Consider the following 20,724-nt stretch of genomic DNA (forward strand, 5'->3'; position numbering starts at 1 on the left):
TATGAAAACACTTTAAATAAGAAAATATATTTGCTTTATTTTTGACATTTTGTTCCATATTGATCTATCACTGATTTTATTCTGTTATCTAATAACTGGGCTTCATTATTCTTCCAAAGCATAGTACTTATTTCCTTCTCACTAGAATCTTCTATAAAATTTTCAAGGATAATTTCAATTTGTCTAAGATCAAACAAGCAATGCTTTCTCCCCAGATTCCACTGTTTGAAGCTCTTTATAGGCACATTATTTATCACAGAATTTAGGCGTTTTTCAGCTATGAACGATAAAAATTCATAAAATTGAAAATAGTTCATCCCGAAATCAGCCTTCAACACCCGTTGACAATCCATTGTCCAACCATCCAAACTCTTGATATCTCTTATTTCTTTTATCACAGCATTTAGCGCTTTTTTCAGAGATTTCCAAATATTCAATATGTTGCAACCATTCAACCAATTGTGATTTATAGATATAGTATCTTCCTGAAACGTTAATAAACTCAATTTTATTCTAAAAATAGTCGGTGGTCAAAATAACATGTAAAATAAGCGTTAAAAATTTTAATTTTAAGCAAAAATAAAATTTTTACTATCTTTTAATTGTTCAAACAAAAAAAATTTTCCAAACTTACCAGATTCCAAACTTGATGATGCCATCCCGAAGGTACAAAAATAATTTGACCACTTTCTTGTATAATATCGTAACACTTTAGAGATTTATGTTTAGATGCATTATTAAGCTCTTCTGATGTAATATTGTAAGGTAATTCTCCTTTTTTGGTTCTCAAGTGATTTTCTTGTCCAGGTGGAAATAGTAACCAGCGTTTTCTTCCAACAATATTAGCTGACCAACTATACGATGTAAATACATCGACATGAAAGGGTGTCCTAAAATATAAATTAAAATTGTAAAAAACTACATTACATTGAAATTTTTGCTCCTACCATGATCCTTTTGGTCCCATGTAAATAAACATGTAGTCATCATTCAAATTTTGATGAGCAGTGTAATATTCATTCAACCAGTCAGAAGCAAAATATTTAGGCACATTGTAAATTGCATTATTTGAGTGTGACTTGACGCAATGCCAGTCTTTTAAATATAGCAAAGGCAGCTTGTTTGAGTAATCGCTTTTGCGGTACTCGGTCCAATAATTAATGTAACTTTCAATAAACATATCTTCCCTATGGTGGCTATTGAAATATTTTTCATTACAGTTAGCTACAGGAACTTTGCAGTCACCTAAAAAAAAAAAAAACTAGACAATTTTTAATATTTGTAGATTGTTGCATCAAAATTTTTTTTTTGTCTTTACCAAAACACTTTTTTAACAATTCGAAATTTGGCGCATTGCAAACGTTCCAAATTCGTCTGCTTGGCCAATTTGCAGTGGCTTCTCTCTCAAAAATACAAGGTTTATTTTCTATTAAAAAACTTTCAAAAAATTCATTGTAAGCCATAGCATGGTTTGCTTCGAAAATTTTTTCGGTCTTTTCGTCATTGTTATATTTAGGTCTGATATTGGCATTATTTATTTCAATGACAGATGTCCTACAACATTTAGGTTACATTGCGTGACATGTTAAAAGTAATTAAATTGTATCATTAGTCGTAAAACTTACATTTCACTGCTAAAACTGTCTCACTACTTTCCTATCTACAAAATTATGATGTATATTTAACATAATGACGTACAATAAGAATGCTTAAATAAATTTAATTTAGAAGTTACTGTACAAACACATGACTACAGATTACACACACATTTCTCTGTCCCCACCAATCAGTGTTTTGGGGCGCTCGTGAGTGGTGGTGGGATGGGTAACATTTTAAATTTGTGATTAATCATTTTAGTATTTTGCATGAACTTTGGTAAAAAAAATTTTATTACAAAAATGTTTATATTATATGATTTTTGCACTTTCACAAAAAATCGTTTTCACATAAAAAAATCCCACCAAAACATGTTCATATATATATATTAAAAACTTAACAAATTAAACAAATAAATTTCATTTTTCAATTTAAATTTTGGACTTTTTAAATTGTGTGACCACCTGGTCGTCTACAAAGTTTTTTATTTCATCAGCTGTGAATTTCAGTTCGTTGAGAATTTCGAATGTGTGTTCACCAGGATTTATATTACTACTTCTTTTAGAGCAGGACTCTCCAGGTGTCCTAGTTAATCGTGGGGCTGGATTTGGAGCAATTAAATTATCTTTCGTTTTGCCAAAACTACCGAGCGATCTGTTGTGTTTGTGGGAGGAGACGCTGTCAAATGTCAAAACAGGAGTGACACAGGCATCGCTTCCATCAAACACATCGCACCAGTGAGCTTGAGTTTGGGTTTTAAATATTCTTTCAAATTTTTCGCGATTTTTTTCAAAGTCGTCGAATTGTGGACATTCGTCTTCGGTCAAGCCAAGCTTTTCCAAAAGCACAGCATAGAATTGCGGTTCCAACGCGCCAACTGCCATGTACTGGCCATCTTTTGTTTCATAAGTCTCGTAAAAATGTGCGCCTGTATCTAGTCTGAAATTTTTTATATTAATTAAATACATATATTTAGACACTCATGAATAATTTTGTTAAAAGCTATTGTTAGCTTTTATTTTTGTTTGTTTCTAAATTAACACAATTCATAAGTATCCTTACAAATTCTTTCCTCTGGGTTGATCCCAAAGTCCTGGAATTTTGAGCGATTTGTAAAACCAACTTCCCAAATACGCAGCTCCTTCAACCATTGATGTATCAATAACTTGGCCCAGTTGACTCCTGTTACGTTCATACAAAGCCATGACTATGCCAAACGCACACATTAATCCTCCACCACCAAAATCTGCAGCCAAGTTTAATGGTGGTGTTGGCTTTTGATTGTAACGACCAAACAGAGACAAGAGACCTATTAAAATAAGTATATTTTATCAAATATGTAATTGTTTTAGAAAAAAATAAAATAAAAAAAGATCTATACCTGATAAGCTAACATAATTTATGTCATGGCCAGCCATTTCAGCATAAGGGCCACTTTGACCAAATCCGGTTAATCTTGCATAAATTAATTTCTCATTAGTCCTCATGAGATCTGAGGGACCCAGTTTCAATTTTTCCATTACTCCTGAGGAAAAAATAAATCGCTAATTAAAGGCTACATTCCAATGAGCTTCGATTAATGTTGGGTATACCTTTTCTGTAGGGATCAATCAACACATCACACTGATTACTTAATTTTTTGAAGATATTTATCCCCTTTTCTGACTTCAAATTCAACGAAATCGATCTTTTTCCATGACCAAGAGAATCTAAGTTGGCTGCATCAGGCTGAAATCATCAAAGAATTGTGTTTAATTAAAAGTAAACATGGTTTAACATATAATGAACTCACTCTGTCAATTCTAATAACAGATGCTCCAAAATCAGCCAAGACCATACCACAAAACGGAGCTGGAGCCAATCCAGCTAACTCAACAACTTTAATTCCTCTCAAAGCCATAACTTTAAAAATTATAACTACGACTTTCAATCAAGTCGCGTACTTTGTATCTTTTATCGTTACACGTATTTATATATGGTTATAACAAACCCAAAATTTTCCAGTAACTCTGTATTTTTTTTTTTTTTTTTGCAATTTTTAAATATCCTAGAAACAAAACAAATATTTCTTTATAATAATGCAAAGTCACGGATCGATTTCAACATAGTATACAATGCGTAAGTATGCTCACCGATGATCGTTTTAAATTAACGATTCTCACCAATAATCAACTTTCCAGTCCATATTCTTCGATATCTCCCACTCCGAGCGTTTCGTTTTGCCCGACTTTTTTTATTCCTGCACGCATTTTTACTTTATGCAGTTTTCTAAGTACACTCTGTGCATTTTAATTATTGTTCTTCCAGCAATTCACATGTATACAGTAATACTAAATGCATTTGCGCGCATTGTATGATTCAGATTGGCTGACAGGCGAATTTGATCGACGAATCAGAATCGGTAAGCTTTAAGATCTTTTGGCGCACCCGATCGGTACATTCTGAAATACCAATCGATGCTCAAACAATATGTATTACTTAGTAAAATTTTAACGTCTATCTTTTTTCATTTTTTGTAGAAAAATTACGCTCTATCGGGTTTTATATTTGAAATCGTACAGTACAAGCCTCGTTGCTTACTCAATCGACCGATTTAGATTTCATTCTGTGAAGATAAACTTAATTAAGCTCTGTTATCTCAAGTTTCATGAAAACATGAAATTTCGAAAAGTATGTATGTTTCCAGGGAAACGTTAATTTATCGTCTACGACTGAGAAACGAGTGGGACAAATAAGCCAATGAACGTGTCACTCAGAAATCAGAAACAAATGTATTTTGACATTTCTTTTCATTATAATAGAATTAAATTCTGATGAATACGTTTTCAAGTACATCCACTAACTGACACGTACTTAGCGCAATCAACCAATGAAAATTTCCTTTAGTTAATAATTAGGATTTTTTTCGTTGAATTCAATAATTGTGTTGTAGGCACTCTACAATTAAATGAAAATAACGTTCCTAATTGTCCAGAAATATAGTTGTCCACTATTTCTATACTTTATGATTTTTCTTTCTTAAGATTTTAATTCAAGTATCTACTTTCGTGCAATTTTACCAATGGATCAAGAAATGACCGAATACTCGACCATTGATATATATGCGTAATAATCACACGTAAAACAGTGTATTTTATTATATGTATATTACGTACTATTGTACATCACTTCCAAGCATCTTTATGTCATCCGATTTTAATAATTTTCAAACCCTACGACGTAGAGTACTCACTTAGCATGACCTATACCCTATACTTTTATACTTAAGTATAATCGGACGAATCATATAGCTTTTTAAATTTTAAATATATAACAGTGTTTTGCGTGCGTGCCCGAACGGAAATTGTAAGTAGGCGATCAGTAGGGCCTAGATAGAACCCTGTGATGAATCTTTTTGAAATTTAAACAGACGTTTTTATTGTTGTTACAATGAAGCTGTTAAAATTTCAAGAGGTTCGTCTGTTTCGTTTCCGAGATATTGAATTTCAAAATTCAGTCATTTTAACACGGTCGCTTATGGGGAAACTTATAAAAACTCAGTTTTAAAAAAATTGGCGTGATGAATGTCTCCAATTTTTTTATATGTCACAGATAATGTTATCAACTATATGTATAAAAAGTTTCACGACGATCGTCTGATTAATTTATGAATAAAAAAATTAAATAATGGTTCGACAAAAACACAACGGCAACGTCGCAAGAAGCGGGAAATTCAAAATGTTCCAGGACGTAAATCAGTAAACATTTGAATATTATAAGTAGTATAGATATTTATGTATTTCTGTATAAAACATAAGCTTATATAATATGTGTGTGAGTGTATAACAAAATCACATGCTTGTAGTAATCGCAGAGACTAGAGTCTGTCGGACAGACTCTGTCCTAATTATTTAACATATCACTTTCAATGAGACTTTTCAAGTCACATGAAAATTCAAGAATTTTATTTACATTAGCTACGAATATAATTGTACGTACATATATCTGTCACAAGTCTTTTTAATTATTTACTCATTTTTATTACATTGTTGTAACGAATAAAAATCAAATACTTACATCTTTAGCACAAATACATTACAAATATACACATACGCTGCCGTAACCGCAGCAGACAATGCAGACACGCACACCACCTGTGTGTATAATGTGTGTACATGAACACTCACACATTGGAGACCCGTGCGGCGATGCCAAGTCTTCACATCTTCACTCATCGCTACTTTCCCCTTGCCCCGCAAGTGGTTCCCCCCCCCGCTATCTCTACCGAACGTCTCCTGCCTATCGACTATCGACTCCATCCTTGCCCATTTATATTTGCATGTAAGTAGATTGTAGATCTCGTTGTTTCGTACAAGTTGTACGGTATACAACAGACAATACGGACATTACTTGAAGTATATAGGTATACTGGCTCGTGTGTGCACTGTGCAGTGTGCAATCATCACATCATAAAAGTGTGTTGTGTTGTAAAAGTATAAGTAGTCGTGTTGTCGTGTAGCTACGCTGCTACGGTGTGCTTTTTGCTCTCTTTCTCAGTTGCACGATAGGTAGTGCACATTGTCATCACTAGAGAGAGCTGAAACGTCGACGAAATCGGGCTTATCGAGCTAGCTCTTTTTCTCGTGGGCTCGTGTGCTCAACAGAAGATATCGTCTTCCCAAGTAGAAACAACCACGTCGTCGTCGTCGTCGTCGTCATCGTCATTTTTATTCAACAGTTACACACCCCCATTACCTGCAAGAGCCGTGAGCTTAGCCTCGCTCACCTGCCGTAGTCACGCTGGAGCCCAACACGAAGATGGCAACCGAGGCGGCGAACAAGAGCCGCATCTCGGTCTTCAAGAACAAAGGCAAAGACCAGGATGTGAGTATCTGTACATCATATACACCCTTATCCCTTTTACTCTACCCGTAATCGTGTCGTTTGCTCGCTGTTCCCTGTACATATCAATCTATCATGTGTATAAGTAACACCTAGAGATACCTATACACACTTGAGATTGGGGCTCGTGCATCATAGTTCCATTGTGGATTTATACACGGAGTTCGGCTTGCACGACATGTTTATTACTGGTGTGTATAGGTTACAACCTATACATACATGTTATTTGAGAGCCGCTGCTGTTGCTCTGCTGCACTGGCTCAAATTGATATGATTGCAAGATGCAAGAATCGCGAGGGTCTTGTACCTATTGGGCATATTAAGTACTTGGCTTTTGGCCGTTGTCGAAGAGGCGCGACGAGCGCGCGTTTTATATGCTCCGATATTCGAGTGACTAGTGTGCCACAGCCATGCAACATTATGATGGCCCTGAGCCCCTTCAGGAACATTTATGTGCAGCAGCGGCTCTGAACAGCCGATATTAATATAATTATATATGTATACATGATACTTTTACAATTAAGTTATTCATTTTTTTTATGCGTATACATGTGCTGGTAGATCTAAGTCCTGATGGCTGCATGGTTGACTGCTGACTCGGATGTGCGAGAGGAAGAGAGAAAGAAATAAATATTGCGAGCGTGGGAGCTGCAGGTGTGCGTGCAATGCTCAACACTCGCTTGGTGTTTTCTTTTTTTTTTTTTTTTTTTTTTTTTTTTTTTTTTTTTTTTTTTTTTTCCTTGTACACATAATATTATTTACGTATATATCTTTATGGATGCAGACGAGCTTAAGAGCAAGAGAGCGAGGGAAACTTCAGCACTCACGGATGTTTGGAGTTGCGTGCATCCTTCGTTTTATGATACTTATCTGCTGCCCTAAATTTATACATTTGCACCTCTTCTTCGTTACAACTATAATTCCTTTGCTCTCTGCACTTTCTCCCATGTGCACAGTATTTCTTATACCCACGTCATCCTCGAGTCCATGCTGTCCACGACACATAATATGATTCAGATAGATTACATGCTAATTATCGACACTGGTTGCATTACCTCGTACTTACTTTTACCTATCACTGATTGCGCAGGTTCTTGAGTGATTGCCTGGCAGTTGTACTTAGTCTGTTGTATCTTGTGTTCTAATGATTATAATGATAATAATGGAATTGAGAGTCTAATAATTCAAATACTGATAAAAACAGCATTGGTAATGTGTTATTAATGAATGGACTCTCTTGAGAATGGAAGTGTGAGGAACAATATTGTTTAAAAATTTACATATTTCAGAATTACTGTATTTCTTAATTTTTACCCTGATTCATGGTGAGACTGATTTAAACGTAAGGAGAGGACAAATGTTGGTAAACATGGGTCTGAATTAAAGCTGAATGCTACTGGATTAATGTTGAAAATTTTTTATGATTTTTTGGATTGAGTGAATTAACTCCTTGAGTGTGGATGGCGTGTACATCGTCATGAGCAAATGAGCTTAAAATGTGGATATGAATACATGGTTTAAAAGAGTTCTATTGAACAAGATTTTCTACTCATTTTCAGCCCACGTAGCTAATTTTGCTCCCACACCCAAGGTGTTAAAGATGTTCGGTCTTAAAAAAAGGTCAGCTTGATTTCAATCAATATCTTTACTTTCACAAAGCATCATCAATGTCTACATCATATTCCACTTTCTTTGAAAAAACTTGTATCTTGAGACACAAAGGTTAATTCTACCTTTTGACTGTCATTAAGTGACTTTAAAATGATTTTGCACACAGTTATCGTGGTAATTTATCATAAAAAATTATTATCAATTTTTTTCAAATCATGAGAAAGTTGTAGTTCATCGAATTTCACAATATTTCTTACAGGTGCTAACATACTCCTCAGTCATTTAGTAGCAGTCACGAGGCTAAAAAAACTATTCCAATACATAATAAAAAAAAAAAATTCGTTCTTTTATCAATTTTTTTTACTTGTATACAATCATTATGGTACAGTTTCAAGTACATAACAATTCAGAGTACTATGTATAATTTTTGCAACATACTCTTTTAACCTCCATTACAAACATGTGCCTCCAGAAGTACTTTACCTACTCAACTTTTGTGCAAACAATTTTTAAATTATAATTGCACTAAATTAAATTTGGATGTGTACATTTTCTAGGAAATGAGAAGGAGAAGAAATGAAGTGACAGTGGAATTGAGGAAAAATAAGAGAGAAGAAACTCTGCAGAAAAAGAGGAATGTTCCTATCACAGACTCAACTGGTTCGTGTGATTTTCAAAATATATATTTTCTTGCATTTTATGTTGGATTAATCATGCATATTCTTTCCAGACGAAGATGATATTGATAAGCAACTGGCAAAAACTAATCTACAAGAATTGGTAATGAAAGCTGGCAGTACTGATCCTCTTGAACAATTGAATGCTGTACAGTCTGCTAGAAAATTACTCTCATCGGACCGAAATCCACCTATTGATCTGCTGATTAACAGTGGCATTTTACCAATTTTAGTTAGGTGTTTAGAACAGCACAACAAGTAATTATCATTCATCTATTCATTATAAATCAATTATCTTATCAAAGTGACTTCATCTTACTGATAAAAAAACTGTCCTTTGGTACAGTCCATCTCTGCAGTTTGAAGCAGCTTGGGCGCTCACAAACATTGCCAGCGGAACATCTGCCCAGACAAATGCTGTTGTTCAAGCAGGTGCTGTCCCACTTTTCCTTCAATTGCTACTTTCAAGTCAACAAAACGTTTGTGAACAGGCAGTTTGGGCACTAGGTAAATTTCAATTTTGAATACTAACAAAAGAATGCTCTTTACTACGATTCAAAGAAAAAGTTATTTATATAAATGAATTTTTGCAGGAAACATAATTGGTGATGGTCCAGCACTCAGGGACTATGTGATACAACTTGGTGTTGTTCAACCATTGTTATCCTTTATCAAGCCCGATATCCCTCTCACGTTTCTGCGAAATGTAACGTGGGTGATCGTAAATTTGTGCAGAAACAAGGATCCACCCCCACCGGTTCATACAATTCAAGAAATTTTACCTGCTCTCAATATTTTGATTCATCACGCTGATATAAATGTATATTTCTCGTTGTATAGTACATTATACTTTGAAAACATAGTAAGTAACATTAAGATAATGCTAATTATTGGATTTTTTGCAGATTCTTGTAGACACAGTATGGGCATTAAGTTACTTGACAGATGGTGGCAACGATCAGATCGAAATGGTTATCGAAAGTGGTGTTGTACCCCGTTTGGTCCCTCTTCTTTCACACAAAGAAGTCAAGGTGCAAACCGCTGCTCTCCGAGCGGTCGGTAATATCGTTACAGGCACCGATGAGCAAACACAAGTCGTCCTTAATTGCGAAGCACTGTCTCACTTTGAAAACTTGCTCACACATCCAAAAGAAAAAATATGCAAGGAAGCCGTGTGGTTCCTTTCAAACATCACAGCTGGTAACCAGCAGCAAGTTCAGCAAGTCATTGATGCAAAATTGTTACCGCTCATTATAAGCAATTTAGCAAAGGTACGAAAAAAAAAAAAAAAAATTCAAACTAAACTAAAATTTGAACGATAATGAGTTAAAATTTTTTGGTAATTTTTGTTATAGGGAGAATTCCAAACACAAAAAGAGGCCGCTTGGGCGATCAGCAATCTAACGATAAGCGGAAACAAGGACCAAGTCGCGGAACTTATTAAGCAGGGAGTTGTTCCTCCATTCTGTAATTTACTTGCTTGTAAAGATACCCAAGTAGTGCAAGTAGTATTGGACGGCATCAACAATATGCTGAAATTAGCTGGATCACAAGTGGAATTTTTGGCCAACATGATTGAAGAGTGTGGCGGGCTTGACAAGATCGAGGCATTGCAGACTCACGAAAATGCAGACATTTACAAATTAGCTTATGATATCATTGAGCAATACTTTTCAGACGAGGTTAGTTGATATTCACCTACCTGTTAGTTTACAGTTTAACCATAAAATAATGACTAACCAGTATCTGTCTTTACTTACAGACTGACGATGTTAATATATCACCACCAATCGTAGAAGCAGGCTTCGCCTTCGATTCGACGACGTCTGTTCCACATGATGGCTTCAAATTTTGAGTAGTCCTTGGCTCATCACACTCGATTGTGCCGTCCCCCAAAAATAAACTCCAATCTGGAGCAATTCTGCTTTCCTTCATCCTCTCTTATTTCCACATCTCTTTATTGCTCCAGTCGACGTGCAGCAGCAGCTTAGACGTGAGGATGCGCTGATCAGCTCAACCAAGAAATTTTATGAAAATAAAAAACGAAAAAAAAAAAAAAAAAAACATGACGGGCCCAAAGACATACCTACAAACATTCGCATGTATTTGTACATGTGTTTCTTTGACATACACGTACACATGGATCGTGGGTGCATTGAAGACGAAATAATGTAATTGAAAGCGGTCTTTGCGATGGCCTTGAACATGAAACATGAAATTAAATATAAAAAAAAGGCCGCTCAATTTTTGACAAACAGAACTGAAGCCGGAAAAACCGAGAATTAAGTCAACGATGACTCCCACAAATTGACTGCATTCTTATACTCTTTATTCTTTTACGATACATTACTACAAGTCTAATCAAGATGCTGAGTTAGCTATTCAGAAATTTATGGATTTAATTCTTTTGTCCGGGCTTTATTTCATCAAGAAAGTTGATCACTGTTTGTACATGCAGCAGAATACGCGTGATTATTATAGAATTTTTTGTGTCGTTTTTCGTCTGAACAGAAATAAGGACAAAAATAGCACGTAGCTATTTTTTTTAATGAAATCATTAATTTGTTTTTTATTCAGCTAGCTAAGGACATCGTGTCTTCGATCAATCAACGCAACACTTACTATTCAATTTATATATATTTTAGGCATGTAAAATTTATAATAGTGTGATTTCTAAGAAAAAACATTACTCTTCTTTAGTGTAAGTAATAACTGCGAGCGTTCTGTAAGACGGCAAAAATAAAAATGTAGCGTACATTAGATGCCGTAGCTGTAAAGATCAAGTTTCTTATTCTATTTGAAATTAACAATGTATAGTTTTTCTTCAAATACATTGACGAATTAAATTAAAGCGTATTTTTTTTTTCATTTAATAATTTTAAAAATGTAACGGACTACATGAAACATTTTTTGTAACAAAACTTTATTAAAGTACTTGACAGTATGTATACAATAAACTCTAAATAGATTCATTAATCTTCTTTGTACATAATGGTTGGATCATTAAATTGATGAATATTTTCTCCACACATTTCTTCTGGTAATGGATCATTATCAGGGTCGGGGAAATAAGTTGGGAAATGTGGAGGTTTGTTTAATACCCTTGAACTTTTAAGTGGTACCAGGGTGTCAAAAATTTTGACCAAACTATTCGTCTCGCCAGCTGAGGCTTGTCCACGGACCCAAATGATATTGTATTTAGTATTTATTCGAACTATCTATAACAATAATTGATAGTTGTATTAATAAATCAACTATTTGAAGTACTTTGAAATTTCTAAAATATGAAAAGTCACATACTTCCTGCGCTCTCAAATAGCGATAATTATTCCCCATCATTCCAGGCATTTTTGTTCCTGGCATAACACGCGCTTTGGTACCTCCTGAACCAATGTTACCTGGTCTTCTGTGCGTCTTTGTGACACCGTGAGACGCGGGCATACCATGAAAACCCCATCTCTTCATAACACCTTGAAACCCTCGACCGATTCTGAAACAAAGAACACCATGATTGTATGACTATTATTTAACAAGAGGTATGATATTTAAATTATAAATAAAGCTCACGTCTTCCCTATGATATCCACATATTGACCAACTTGAAAATGTGAAGCAAATAAGGGTGTACCGGGCTGTAGCGCAGCTTCTGGTGATATAATAAATCTAGATATCATTTTTTTTGGTAGAACCCCAGATTCATTGAACATTCCACAATATTGTTTTGTAAACTAGAATGAATAACGTAATGTACAAATTAAATGAGTCACGTGTGATTAAGTTACAAAACATTTTTGTTACCAATTGAGGATCTGCTCCAATAGCACCCACTATAAGGCTGCCTTTAGTAAAAGGTTTGGTATTTTTTTTATTAGTTATCATAGGATTAGCTTCTTCTGGAGGTATGTATTTTATAACATGATTATCATAAACCTGAAAATAACAGGAAAATATATCATTGTTAATCGATAAGAAATGTAACGGAAGCCCTCCAAACCCGAAAGGGACGGAGTATGAAATAAATAAAAAATAAAAATATCATTGTTAATTAATGGAAGAGTATTTTATTAAATTGATGTACTTACGTGAAACAAGGTTGTAAGAAATTTATTGCCGTTTTTGTCCCACATTGGATAGATACCAATTTTTTGGGCAATCAAACCTGTACGTTGGTAATTTGGTTTCCATTCAATATTTGGCTCGATCGTGTGTAACTTTAGTGGAGAAGGTGATCCATAAACATCAGGATGAGGGTATCTGTCTTTTATTACTTGTTGAACAAATTCTTTGTTTTCTTTGGTCAGCTCATCGTCACCAAGCTGTGACATGTTTTATAAATTTGATAAAACTGCCTGGCTGATTGTTTTCAAATCTACTGTTAACTAGTCAGACACTTACCGCTCTGGTCTGCTTAATGAACCATGGTGGAAACCTTTTTTTCGCAGTTTGACGTCTTTTGTGGCTTTCTCGATCAGGTATGGTAATCACTTCTGGTCTGCAATGAAATTAATAAATGATTTAAAATACTTACTTTAATAAATAGTAATGTTCAGCAAAACAAATTGACCTACTTTGGTTGAAGAAAGTTTTTCAGAACTTGTAATCCTGTACGTGCTTTGAAGAGAGTTGTCATTCTTCTGAAACATGATAATAAATTTTTTTTTTTTTTCTTGAAAAAGAAAAGCATGCCATTAACTGTACTAAACTGTATTTCAGTACCTGGTTTATTAAAAAATACTGATAGCGCGTGTACAGCAAATTTTTTCTTGTAGAGTTCACAAATTAGTTCAGAATCCTTTCTTGATTAACAAATTAAACTCTTATTACTCATTATCATTATTAATTACGTTAGCTACAATTTGCTTTAAAAAAAGTTATTATTATTTAGATAGAATAGCAGAAAGAGTGTCACGAATATACTCTGCCGAAGTGTCTATAGCGGCAGAGGCTGTACACATGTGCACATATATTTGGAAGTATTTGAGTGTAGGATAAATAAGTCTCTACTTTACCATTAGTAGCACACTCTGTATAGTCTCTTGTCTCTAGCAATTAGTGAATGTTGGTAATTGATTTAATACGGAATCCGATAAAATTTGAAACCCACGTTTCTCGTTCGATTAAAAAAAAGAAAAAAAAAATAAAATGGAAGCTTTTAAAGTTAGTACAATTTATCTTTTTGTTACTATATATTTCTGTCTTTTAATATCTTTGACAGTTCGTTTTAAGTTTTACCTTTTTATTTATCTTAATCATTTCCGTGTATACGTTCCAATCGACCGAGGAACACTGAGGGTTTCTCGGTCACAGGTACGAAGCACGGGGGTAGTTACTAGTTGATAGTGCTATCTCCGTGGCCGTTTTTCTCCCCGTCTTCTTAGGAAAATAAAGGGGCTACGCAATGTTCGATTACGGTTTCGAACATGGGTGTATAGCCATTTTGGAGCGAATATGCGGAATTTTCCTTTCTCTTTTGTTTTTTGGGTTGTCATGCTCGTCTTGTCATAGCAACGCGTTGTTTGCACAATTTTTTCGGCAGAACCCTTTCAGCTATTAAAGGTTAAAGACGTGTTTCTTTTTCATTAAGTTTTTTTGAATAAACTAAACGTTTTGAAAAGCTCAAATAATTATTTTCAACCCTTTTTGTAAGCTACACTTTTACTTGAAAATCGACCCCCTATAAGTATACTTATACTTTCGGAGGTTGATTTTTAAGTAAAAAATATATTTTAAACTTGCCGCAAACAGCATGAATAACGATAAGTTTTTATTGTTCATGTATATAATTATTTGCGGCTGGTTTATAATCGATTACATGGCTCTACTGTAAATAGTAATAATTATTTGGATCAGCGCCATCTAGCGGTCTTAATTTTTTGGCCAAAAGTGGCTCCTAAAATTCTCAATCAGAGCAATCAAGATGAGAGCCATTTAATCAATTATAACCCAGCCGCAACTTACGATGAAGCTATAAAATACAAAAATAACGATACGTGTGTTTTTGGCGGCAAGTTAACAATCTATTTTCTATTAAAAAATCGACCTCCTATGTGTTTGTACTTTTGAAGATAAATTTTCAAGCATAAGATGAATTGTTAACTTGCCGCCTAAAACCCATATATTGTTATTTTTTCATTCTATAGCTTCATCATGAGTTGCGGCTGGTTTATGATTGATTAAATGGCTCTAATCCTGATTGCTCTGATTGAGAATTTTAGGAGCCACTTTTGGCCAAAAAATTAAGACCGCTAGATGGCGCTGATCCAAATAACTATTGCTATTTACAGCAAAGTCACTTTGATAATTATAAACCAGCCGCAACTAATCTTGTTAATAAATAATAGATAGTTGACATTTTAAGTGTTACTTGCGGCAAGTTTACAATATGTCTTTTACCTGTAAATGGACCCTGAAAAGTATAAATATTCCACTTATCTTATACGGCTTATAAAATCTACTATATTTACAAAATTAAAATACTTTAGACAATTAGACCTTTTATCATTAACTCGCGGAAGCACAGCCCTTTAACTTTCTAGTTTAAATAAACAGCTAACTCATATAATATGTACATACCAAGATTTGCGTTACAGAAATCTTGAACAATGATTAAATAGATACGTAAAGTAATAAGTCCAAAAGAGACAACTAATGAAAAAAAGTTTAAAAAAGAAGTTCAGTTACATAGGAAGAGTCTCCTAAAAATGGAGCATTGGATCTCACTTAATTTAAATTGCTTTACAATTCATCTTTTACCTAAAAATCGACCTCCAAAACTATCAATATTCTACTTATCTTATATGGCTCATAAAATCGACAATATTTATAAAATTACAATACCTTAGACCTTTTACCATTAACTAATGAAAGAACAGCCCTTCAACTTTAGATTTCCAATAAACAGTTAACTTATATAATATGTACATAACAAAATTTGTGTTACAGAAAAGGTAAATAACGATCAAATATACGCGTAAATTGATCAGTCGAAAAGAGACAACTGAAGAAAAAAGGTCTTAAAAAGAAGCAGCCTCACGAAGAGTCTCCTAGGAATGGAGCATCGGATCTCACTAATTGAAAAATACATTTAGTAGGTACAGAGATGTAAATTTTAAGTGTTATAAGTAAACAAAGAACCCAACCTTCTCTGATCAAGTGAGATCCAATGCTCCATTCTTATATGAAACTTTTCGTGTGACTGTGCTTCTTTTTCAGGCCTTTTTTCTTCGGTTGTCTCTTTAATGGACTGATTAATTTGTGCTTACATGAGTTATAATGGTAAAAGGTCAAGAGTATTGTAATTTTGTAAATATTGACGATTTTATGAGCCATATAAGATATGTAGAATATTGATGTAGAAACTTGCCGCAAGTAGCATAAAAAATGTCAACTATTTATCTTCTATTTATAAGATTATTTGCGGCTGGTTTATAACTAATAAAGTGACTTTACTGTAAGTAGCAAATTGCTACTAGCAATAATTATTTTGGATCAGCGCCATCTAGCGGTCTTTATTTTTTGGCCAAAAGTGGCTCCTAAAATTCTCAATCAGAGCATTCAGGATTAGAGCCATTTAGTTAATTATAAACCAGCCGCAACTTATGATGAAGCTATAAAATAAAAAAATAACGATACATGTGTTTTAGGCGGCAAGTTAACAATTTATTTTCTACCAAAAATCGACCTTCTATGTAATTGTCCTTTTGAAGATAAATTTTCAAGCATAAGATAGATTGTTAACTTGCCGCCAAAAACACACATATCGTTATTTTTTTATTCTATAGCTTTATCATGAGTTGCGGCTGGTTTATAATTGACTAAATGGCTCTAATCCTGAATGCTCTGATTGAGAATTTTAGGAGCCACTTTTGGCCAAAAAATTAAGACCGCTAGATGGCGCTGATCCAAATAATTATTGCTATTCACAGTAAAGTCACTTTATTAATTATAAACCAGCCGCAAATAATTTTATAAATATACAATAAATAGTTGACATTTTTCATGCTACTTGCGGCAAGTTTACAATTTATCTTCTATCCAAAAATTAACCTCTACAAGTAAACAAATATTCTACTTATCTTATACAGCTTATAAAATCTACCATATTTACAAAATTACAATACTTTGGACCTTTTACCATTAACTCATGGAAGTTCAGCCCTTTAACTTTATAGTTTAAATAAACAATTAATTTATATAATACGTACATACCAAGATTTGTGTTACAGAAATCTTGAACAATGATTAAATAGATACGTAAAGTAATAAGTCGAAAAGAGACAACTGAAGAAAAAAAGTTTAAAAAAGAAGTTTAGTCACACAGGAAGAGTCTTCTAATAATAGAGCATTGGATCTCACCTAATGAGAGTTGTTTCAGATATACAGAATGTGAAAATTCATAATTTTATGCTAAGGATTTGTGTTTATTTGGATAATAAAGAAAATTTGTTAATCAAACATACAGCTTTATTTGTTCTACATTTAACAAATAATTGATGATGATTATACAAGCAGCAAGTTGTTTTATATGAAAAATTCATTTTGAATAATCCTGAAAAATGTTGTAGTGGTCCATGTTGGATTGAAAAACTTTGAGTCGCTGAAATCTGTAATATTTTTTTTCTTATGTACATATTATATCACACATTCATGTTGTGAGGTTTAATAGTACAATAATTTGACAATGTACAAGTTAAAAGTCTCAACTAGCATCGTAAATAGTAGAATATATACGTGAATTAATCAGTCTAAAAGAGACAACTAAAGAAAAAAAAGCCTAAAAAAGAAGCACAGTCACACAAAGAGTCTCCTAAAAATAGAGCATTGGATCTCACTGAATAAAAAATACATTTACTACAAAGAAGTAAATTTTAAGTATTATAAATAAACAAAGAACCCAACCTTCTCTGATTAAGTGAGATCCAATGCTCCATTTTTCGGAGACTCTTCCTGTGTGACTAAACTTCTTTTTTAAACTTTTTTTCTTTAGTTGTCTCTTTTGGACTTATTACTTAACGTATCTATTTAATCATTGTTCAAGATTTCTGTAACACAAATCTTGGCATGTACATATTATATAAGTTAGCTGTTTATTTAAACTAGAAATTTAAAGGGCTGTGCTTCCGCGAGTTAATGGTAAAAGGTCTAAAGTATTGTAATTTTGTAAATATGGTAGATTTTATAAGCCGTATAAGATAAATGGAATATTTGTACTTTTCAGGGTCCATTTACAGGTAAAAGACATATTGTAAACTTGCCGCAAGTAGCACAAAAAATGTCAACTATCTATTATCTATTAACAAGATTAGTTGCGGCTGGTTTATAATTATCAAAGTGACTTTGCTGTAAATAGCAATAGTTATTTGGATCAGCGCCATCTAGCGGTCTTAATTTTTTGGCCAAAAGTGGCTCCTAAAATTCTCTATCAGAGCATTCAGAATTAGAGCCATTTAGTTAATTATAAACCAGCCGCAACTTATGATGAAGCTATAAAATAAAAAAATAACGATACATGTGTTTTAGGCGGCAAGTTAACAGTCTATTTTCTACCAAAAAATCGACCTCCCATGTGTTTGTACTTTTGAAGATAAATTTTTAAGCATAAGATAGATTGTTAACTTGCCGCCAAAAACACACGTATCGTTATTTTTTTATTTTATAGCTTTATCATAAGTTGCGGCTGGTTTATAATTGACTTAATGGCTCTAATCCTGAATGCTCTGATTGAGAATTTTAGGAGCCACTTTTGGCCAAAAAATCAAGACCGCTAGATGGCGCTGATCCAAATAATTATTGCTATTTACAGTAGAGCCATGTAATCGATTATAAACCAGCCGCAACTAATCGTAAGAAAGACCATTCGTTGCACTAGAATAGGAAGGTTAAAATTAATAAGTTATGAGTTAGTTCGCTGAGCAGCTTTATCATCACACAATAGCTTCGGCGATGCTCTTGATGGACGCGGCCCGGGCACGGTGTACGAATGTATATACATGTATACCGAACACATTAATAGGGCGCAAAAGAGCGGTAGGAAAAACTGTGTCCTGGACATCGCGTAATTCGTGCGAGGACGCGGGTGCAATGGTGTGTCGTGTCCAGTCCTGCAGCTCTCCCGGGGGAAATCGACTTCATGATGGGAATCCCATTATTTTCCCGAGCTATGTATAAAAGTGTGGGTATAGGTATTGGTCTAGCGGTGTTTCCCTTCTCGACGTTATTATACGTTATATATACAGGATCGATCCGTGGAGGAGGACAGTGTTTATGCGGAGCTAGGTGCCGAACCAGAGATTGCAGCAGAGGAGGCACAAAAGGAAGTTGCCGCAGAGGAGGAGCAGATGGAAGTTACCGAAGAGGTGGCTGGAAATGAAGACGGCATAGACGAAGAATTAGAGGAGTACAAGCGGCAATGTTTTAAAAGATTAGTCATCCCCTACGACGACACCGGGAAGGCGACTGTTGAGGCTATAATTGCATTCCTTGCAACAGGAGACAACGCGTCATTAATTAAACGACAACCGACGAGGGATGCAATGGTAGCCTCTAGCGGAGGCCGGATACCGAACCGCAACGACGCCTGGGCCCGGGTAATGACGGTCGTGCGGATGCCGTCCATGGACGAAAGGTTTTTAAGGCTATACACCGACCAACAGGGCGCCGACAAAATTAGGGCGATTGCCACATTGCCACCAGCGCCAATGGGGGGCGATCGAGGAGGCCGTCGCCCTAGAAATCGTAGAAGCCGAAGGCCTTGGCACCTTACTTAACGGGGATAATAAAAGGGGAATGAATTCATACGGGGTTTGATATGAAACTTTAAAAAAAAATGAAAATAAAAACTTGGAAAAAAAAAACAAAAATAGAACCAAAAAAAAAAACAAAACAAAAAATCTTGAAAAAAAAAATAAAAAAATGATCAAAAACAAAAAAAAATTATAAAGGAGGACGGAGGGACGGGTGGGGGGAAGGGAAAAAAAGGAGGCTGGAGGCAAGGGTGGGGGGAATGGACGTGGTAAAATAGGGCTATTGCATGGCGAAGGTCCACGTTAAAAAAAAACCTAACGCGCCGAACCGGGTACCTCAATGGTGGTGTGGAAAGCCCGTGGCTACAGTCGACGAAGAAAATACTTAAAATGACAACTATAATAACAACAGGCCAGTTCAGCTGCCACCCTGGGCCACCTCATACATATACACACTGTTGCCTATCTTTTTCACCCTTGTTCTGATTTTGCAATAAGATTTATTATGTGTCTATATATATGTTGTTTCAGGAAAGTCCTGGACCATCCCAATGAGGAACTTGAATCCGTGAATCCAGTTTTGTGAAATTTTTCAAATGTAATCAAATTTTCAAGTTTATTTTAAGTTGCTTAAGGTGCATTATAGTAGGACTAATTATTTATCAAATTTCATAACATATGCAACACAGGAGCTTTTAATATTAATTTTGTATTTTTTCAGGTGTTCGGTGGATAAACATAGTAATTACACAGAATACAGTGAGCTGAAGAAAATCAAGTAAAAACTAACATTTTAAGCTGCATATCATCAGGATTCACGTACACAATTAAGAAACGTGTTGCATACCTACAGTTTCATGCACCAAAGGTGAGCTACAACTTTCATTCGAATTATGAGCATAATACAGGGTTTCTAGCGTTACTATAACTTTAGCATTCTCGCATAAGTAGCATCCCATCAATCAACCGAGATTTTACTAAGTATATGTTAGAAAATTTAGTTTTATAGCGTAGTAAGTATATGTGTAATAAGCATAAACGCTAAAATTGTTTTTAATGTTTCTCATCCTAAACTGAGTTTTGACTTGAAGCTAGAGCTGCCTCTGTACAGCTTATGAATCTAGTTTTCTAGATAATATACGTTTGTTGACAGCCCTCTTCTTGTTTGAAGCAAATACTGTTCTAAAACAGTATGACCACTGCTGTACATCTCAAGT

General features: G+C 34.5%; 5 protein-coding genes across 10 annotated transcripts; 2 read left to right on the forward strand and 3 right to left on the reverse strand.

The window, feature by feature from the left end:
• Positions 1–35: 35 nt before the first annotated feature.
• JMJD4 (jumonji domain containing 4) lies at positions 36–1,751 on the reverse strand. The gene is made up of 5 exons (XM_014356812.2): positions 1,626–1,751; positions 1,319–1,554; positions 948–1,245; positions 635–890; positions 36–485 (listed from the first exon to the last, which is right to left on the reverse strand). Coding segments are annotated over exons 1-5 (1,242 nt in total). The 5' UTR covers positions 1,628–1,751.
• A 136-nt stretch (positions 1,752–1,887) lies between these two features.
• Positions 1,888–4,015, reverse strand: Amacr (Alpha-methylacyl-CoA racemase). Of its 3 annotated transcripts, XM_014359037.2 has the most exons (6): positions 3,729–4,015; positions 3,389–3,643; positions 3,189–3,324; positions 2,978–3,121; positions 2,659–2,905; positions 1,891–2,535 (listed from the first exon to the last, which is right to left on the reverse strand). In XM_014359037.2, the coding sequence occupies exons 2-6, from the start codon at positions 3,494–3,496 to the stop codon at positions 2,028–2,030; spliced, it is 1,143 nt and encodes a 380-aa protein (XP_014214523.2). In that variant the 5' UTR covers positions 3,497–3,643; positions 3,729–4,015; the 3' UTR covers positions 1,891–2,027. The 3 variants fall into 3 exon arrangements, with proteins under 3 accessions (XP_089449059.1, XP_014214523.2, XP_089449057.1); XM_089592933.1 differs by lacking the exon at positions 3,729–4,015 and having other exon boundaries at positions 1,888–2,535; positions 3,189–3,314; positions 3,385–3,713; XM_089592931.1 differs by lacking the exon at positions 3,729–4,015 and having other exon boundaries at positions 3,389–3,713.
• A 1,873-nt stretch (positions 4,016–5,888) lies between these two features.
• Kap-alpha3 (karyopherin alpha3) lies at positions 5,889–11,319 on the forward strand. Of its 2 annotated transcripts, none has more exons than XM_089592733.1 (8): positions 5,889–6,459; positions 8,646–8,748; positions 8,819–9,023; positions 9,112–9,272; positions 9,359–9,585; positions 9,671–10,036; positions 10,121–10,447; positions 10,528–11,319. In XM_089592733.1, the coding sequence occupies exons 1-8, from the start codon at positions 6,394–6,396 to the stop codon at positions 10,618–10,620; spliced, it is 1,548 nt and encodes a 515-aa protein (XP_089448859.1). In that variant the 5' UTR covers positions 5,889–6,393; the 3' UTR covers positions 10,621–11,319. The 2 variants fall into 2 exon arrangements, with proteins under 2 accessions (XP_089448859.1, XP_089448860.1); XM_089592734.1 differs by lacking the exon at positions 5,889–6,459 and adding an exon at positions 8,045–8,097.
• Positions 11,320–11,627: 308 nt separating this feature from the next.
• On the reverse strand, positions 11,628–14,119 carry mRpL3 (mitochondrial ribosomal protein L3). 3 transcript variants are annotated; one of them, XM_089592735.1, is made up of 9 exons: positions 13,998–14,119; positions 13,482–13,561; positions 13,334–13,399; positions 13,161–13,257; positions 12,848–13,081; positions 12,564–12,695; positions 12,333–12,493; positions 12,066–12,255; positions 11,628–11,983 (listed from the first exon to the last, which is right to left on the reverse strand). In XM_089592735.1, the coding sequence occupies exons 3-9, from the start codon at positions 13,393–13,395 to the stop codon at positions 11,738–11,740; spliced, it is 1,122 nt and encodes a 373-aa protein (XP_089448861.1). In that variant the 5' UTR covers positions 13,396–13,399; positions 13,482–13,561; positions 13,998–14,119; the 3' UTR covers positions 11,628–11,737. The 3 variants fall into 3 exon arrangements, with proteins under 3 accessions (XP_089448861.1, XP_014213140.2, XP_023246224.2); XM_014357654.2 differs by lacking the exon at positions 13,998–14,119 and having other exon boundaries at positions 13,334–13,396; positions 13,482–13,705; XM_023390456.2 differs by lacking the exon at positions 13,998–14,119 and having other exon boundaries at positions 13,482–13,705.
• Positions 14,120–18,775: 4,656 nt separating this feature from the next.
• LOC149374543 (uncharacterized) lies at positions 18,776–19,555 on the forward strand. Its single transcript, XM_089593288.1, has 2 exons — positions 18,776–18,936; positions 19,001–19,555. The coding sequence occupies exons 1-2, from the start codon at positions 18,895–18,897 to the stop codon at positions 19,529–19,531; spliced, it is 573 nt and encodes a 190-aa protein (XP_089449414.1). The 5' UTR covers positions 18,776–18,894; the 3' UTR covers positions 19,532–19,555.
• The last annotated feature ends 1,169 nt before the right edge of the window (positions 19,556–20,724 follow it).

This window comes from Copidosoma floridanum, unplaced genomic scaffold (assembly GCF_036245765.1).
Source record: "Copidosoma floridanum isolate Cflo_tuat_1 unplaced genomic scaffold, Cflo_Japanese_pri ptg000019l, whole genome shotgun sequence".
Taxonomy (NCBI): domain Eukaryota; kingdom Metazoa; phylum Arthropoda; class Insecta; order Hymenoptera; family Encyrtidae; genus Copidosoma; species Copidosoma floridanum.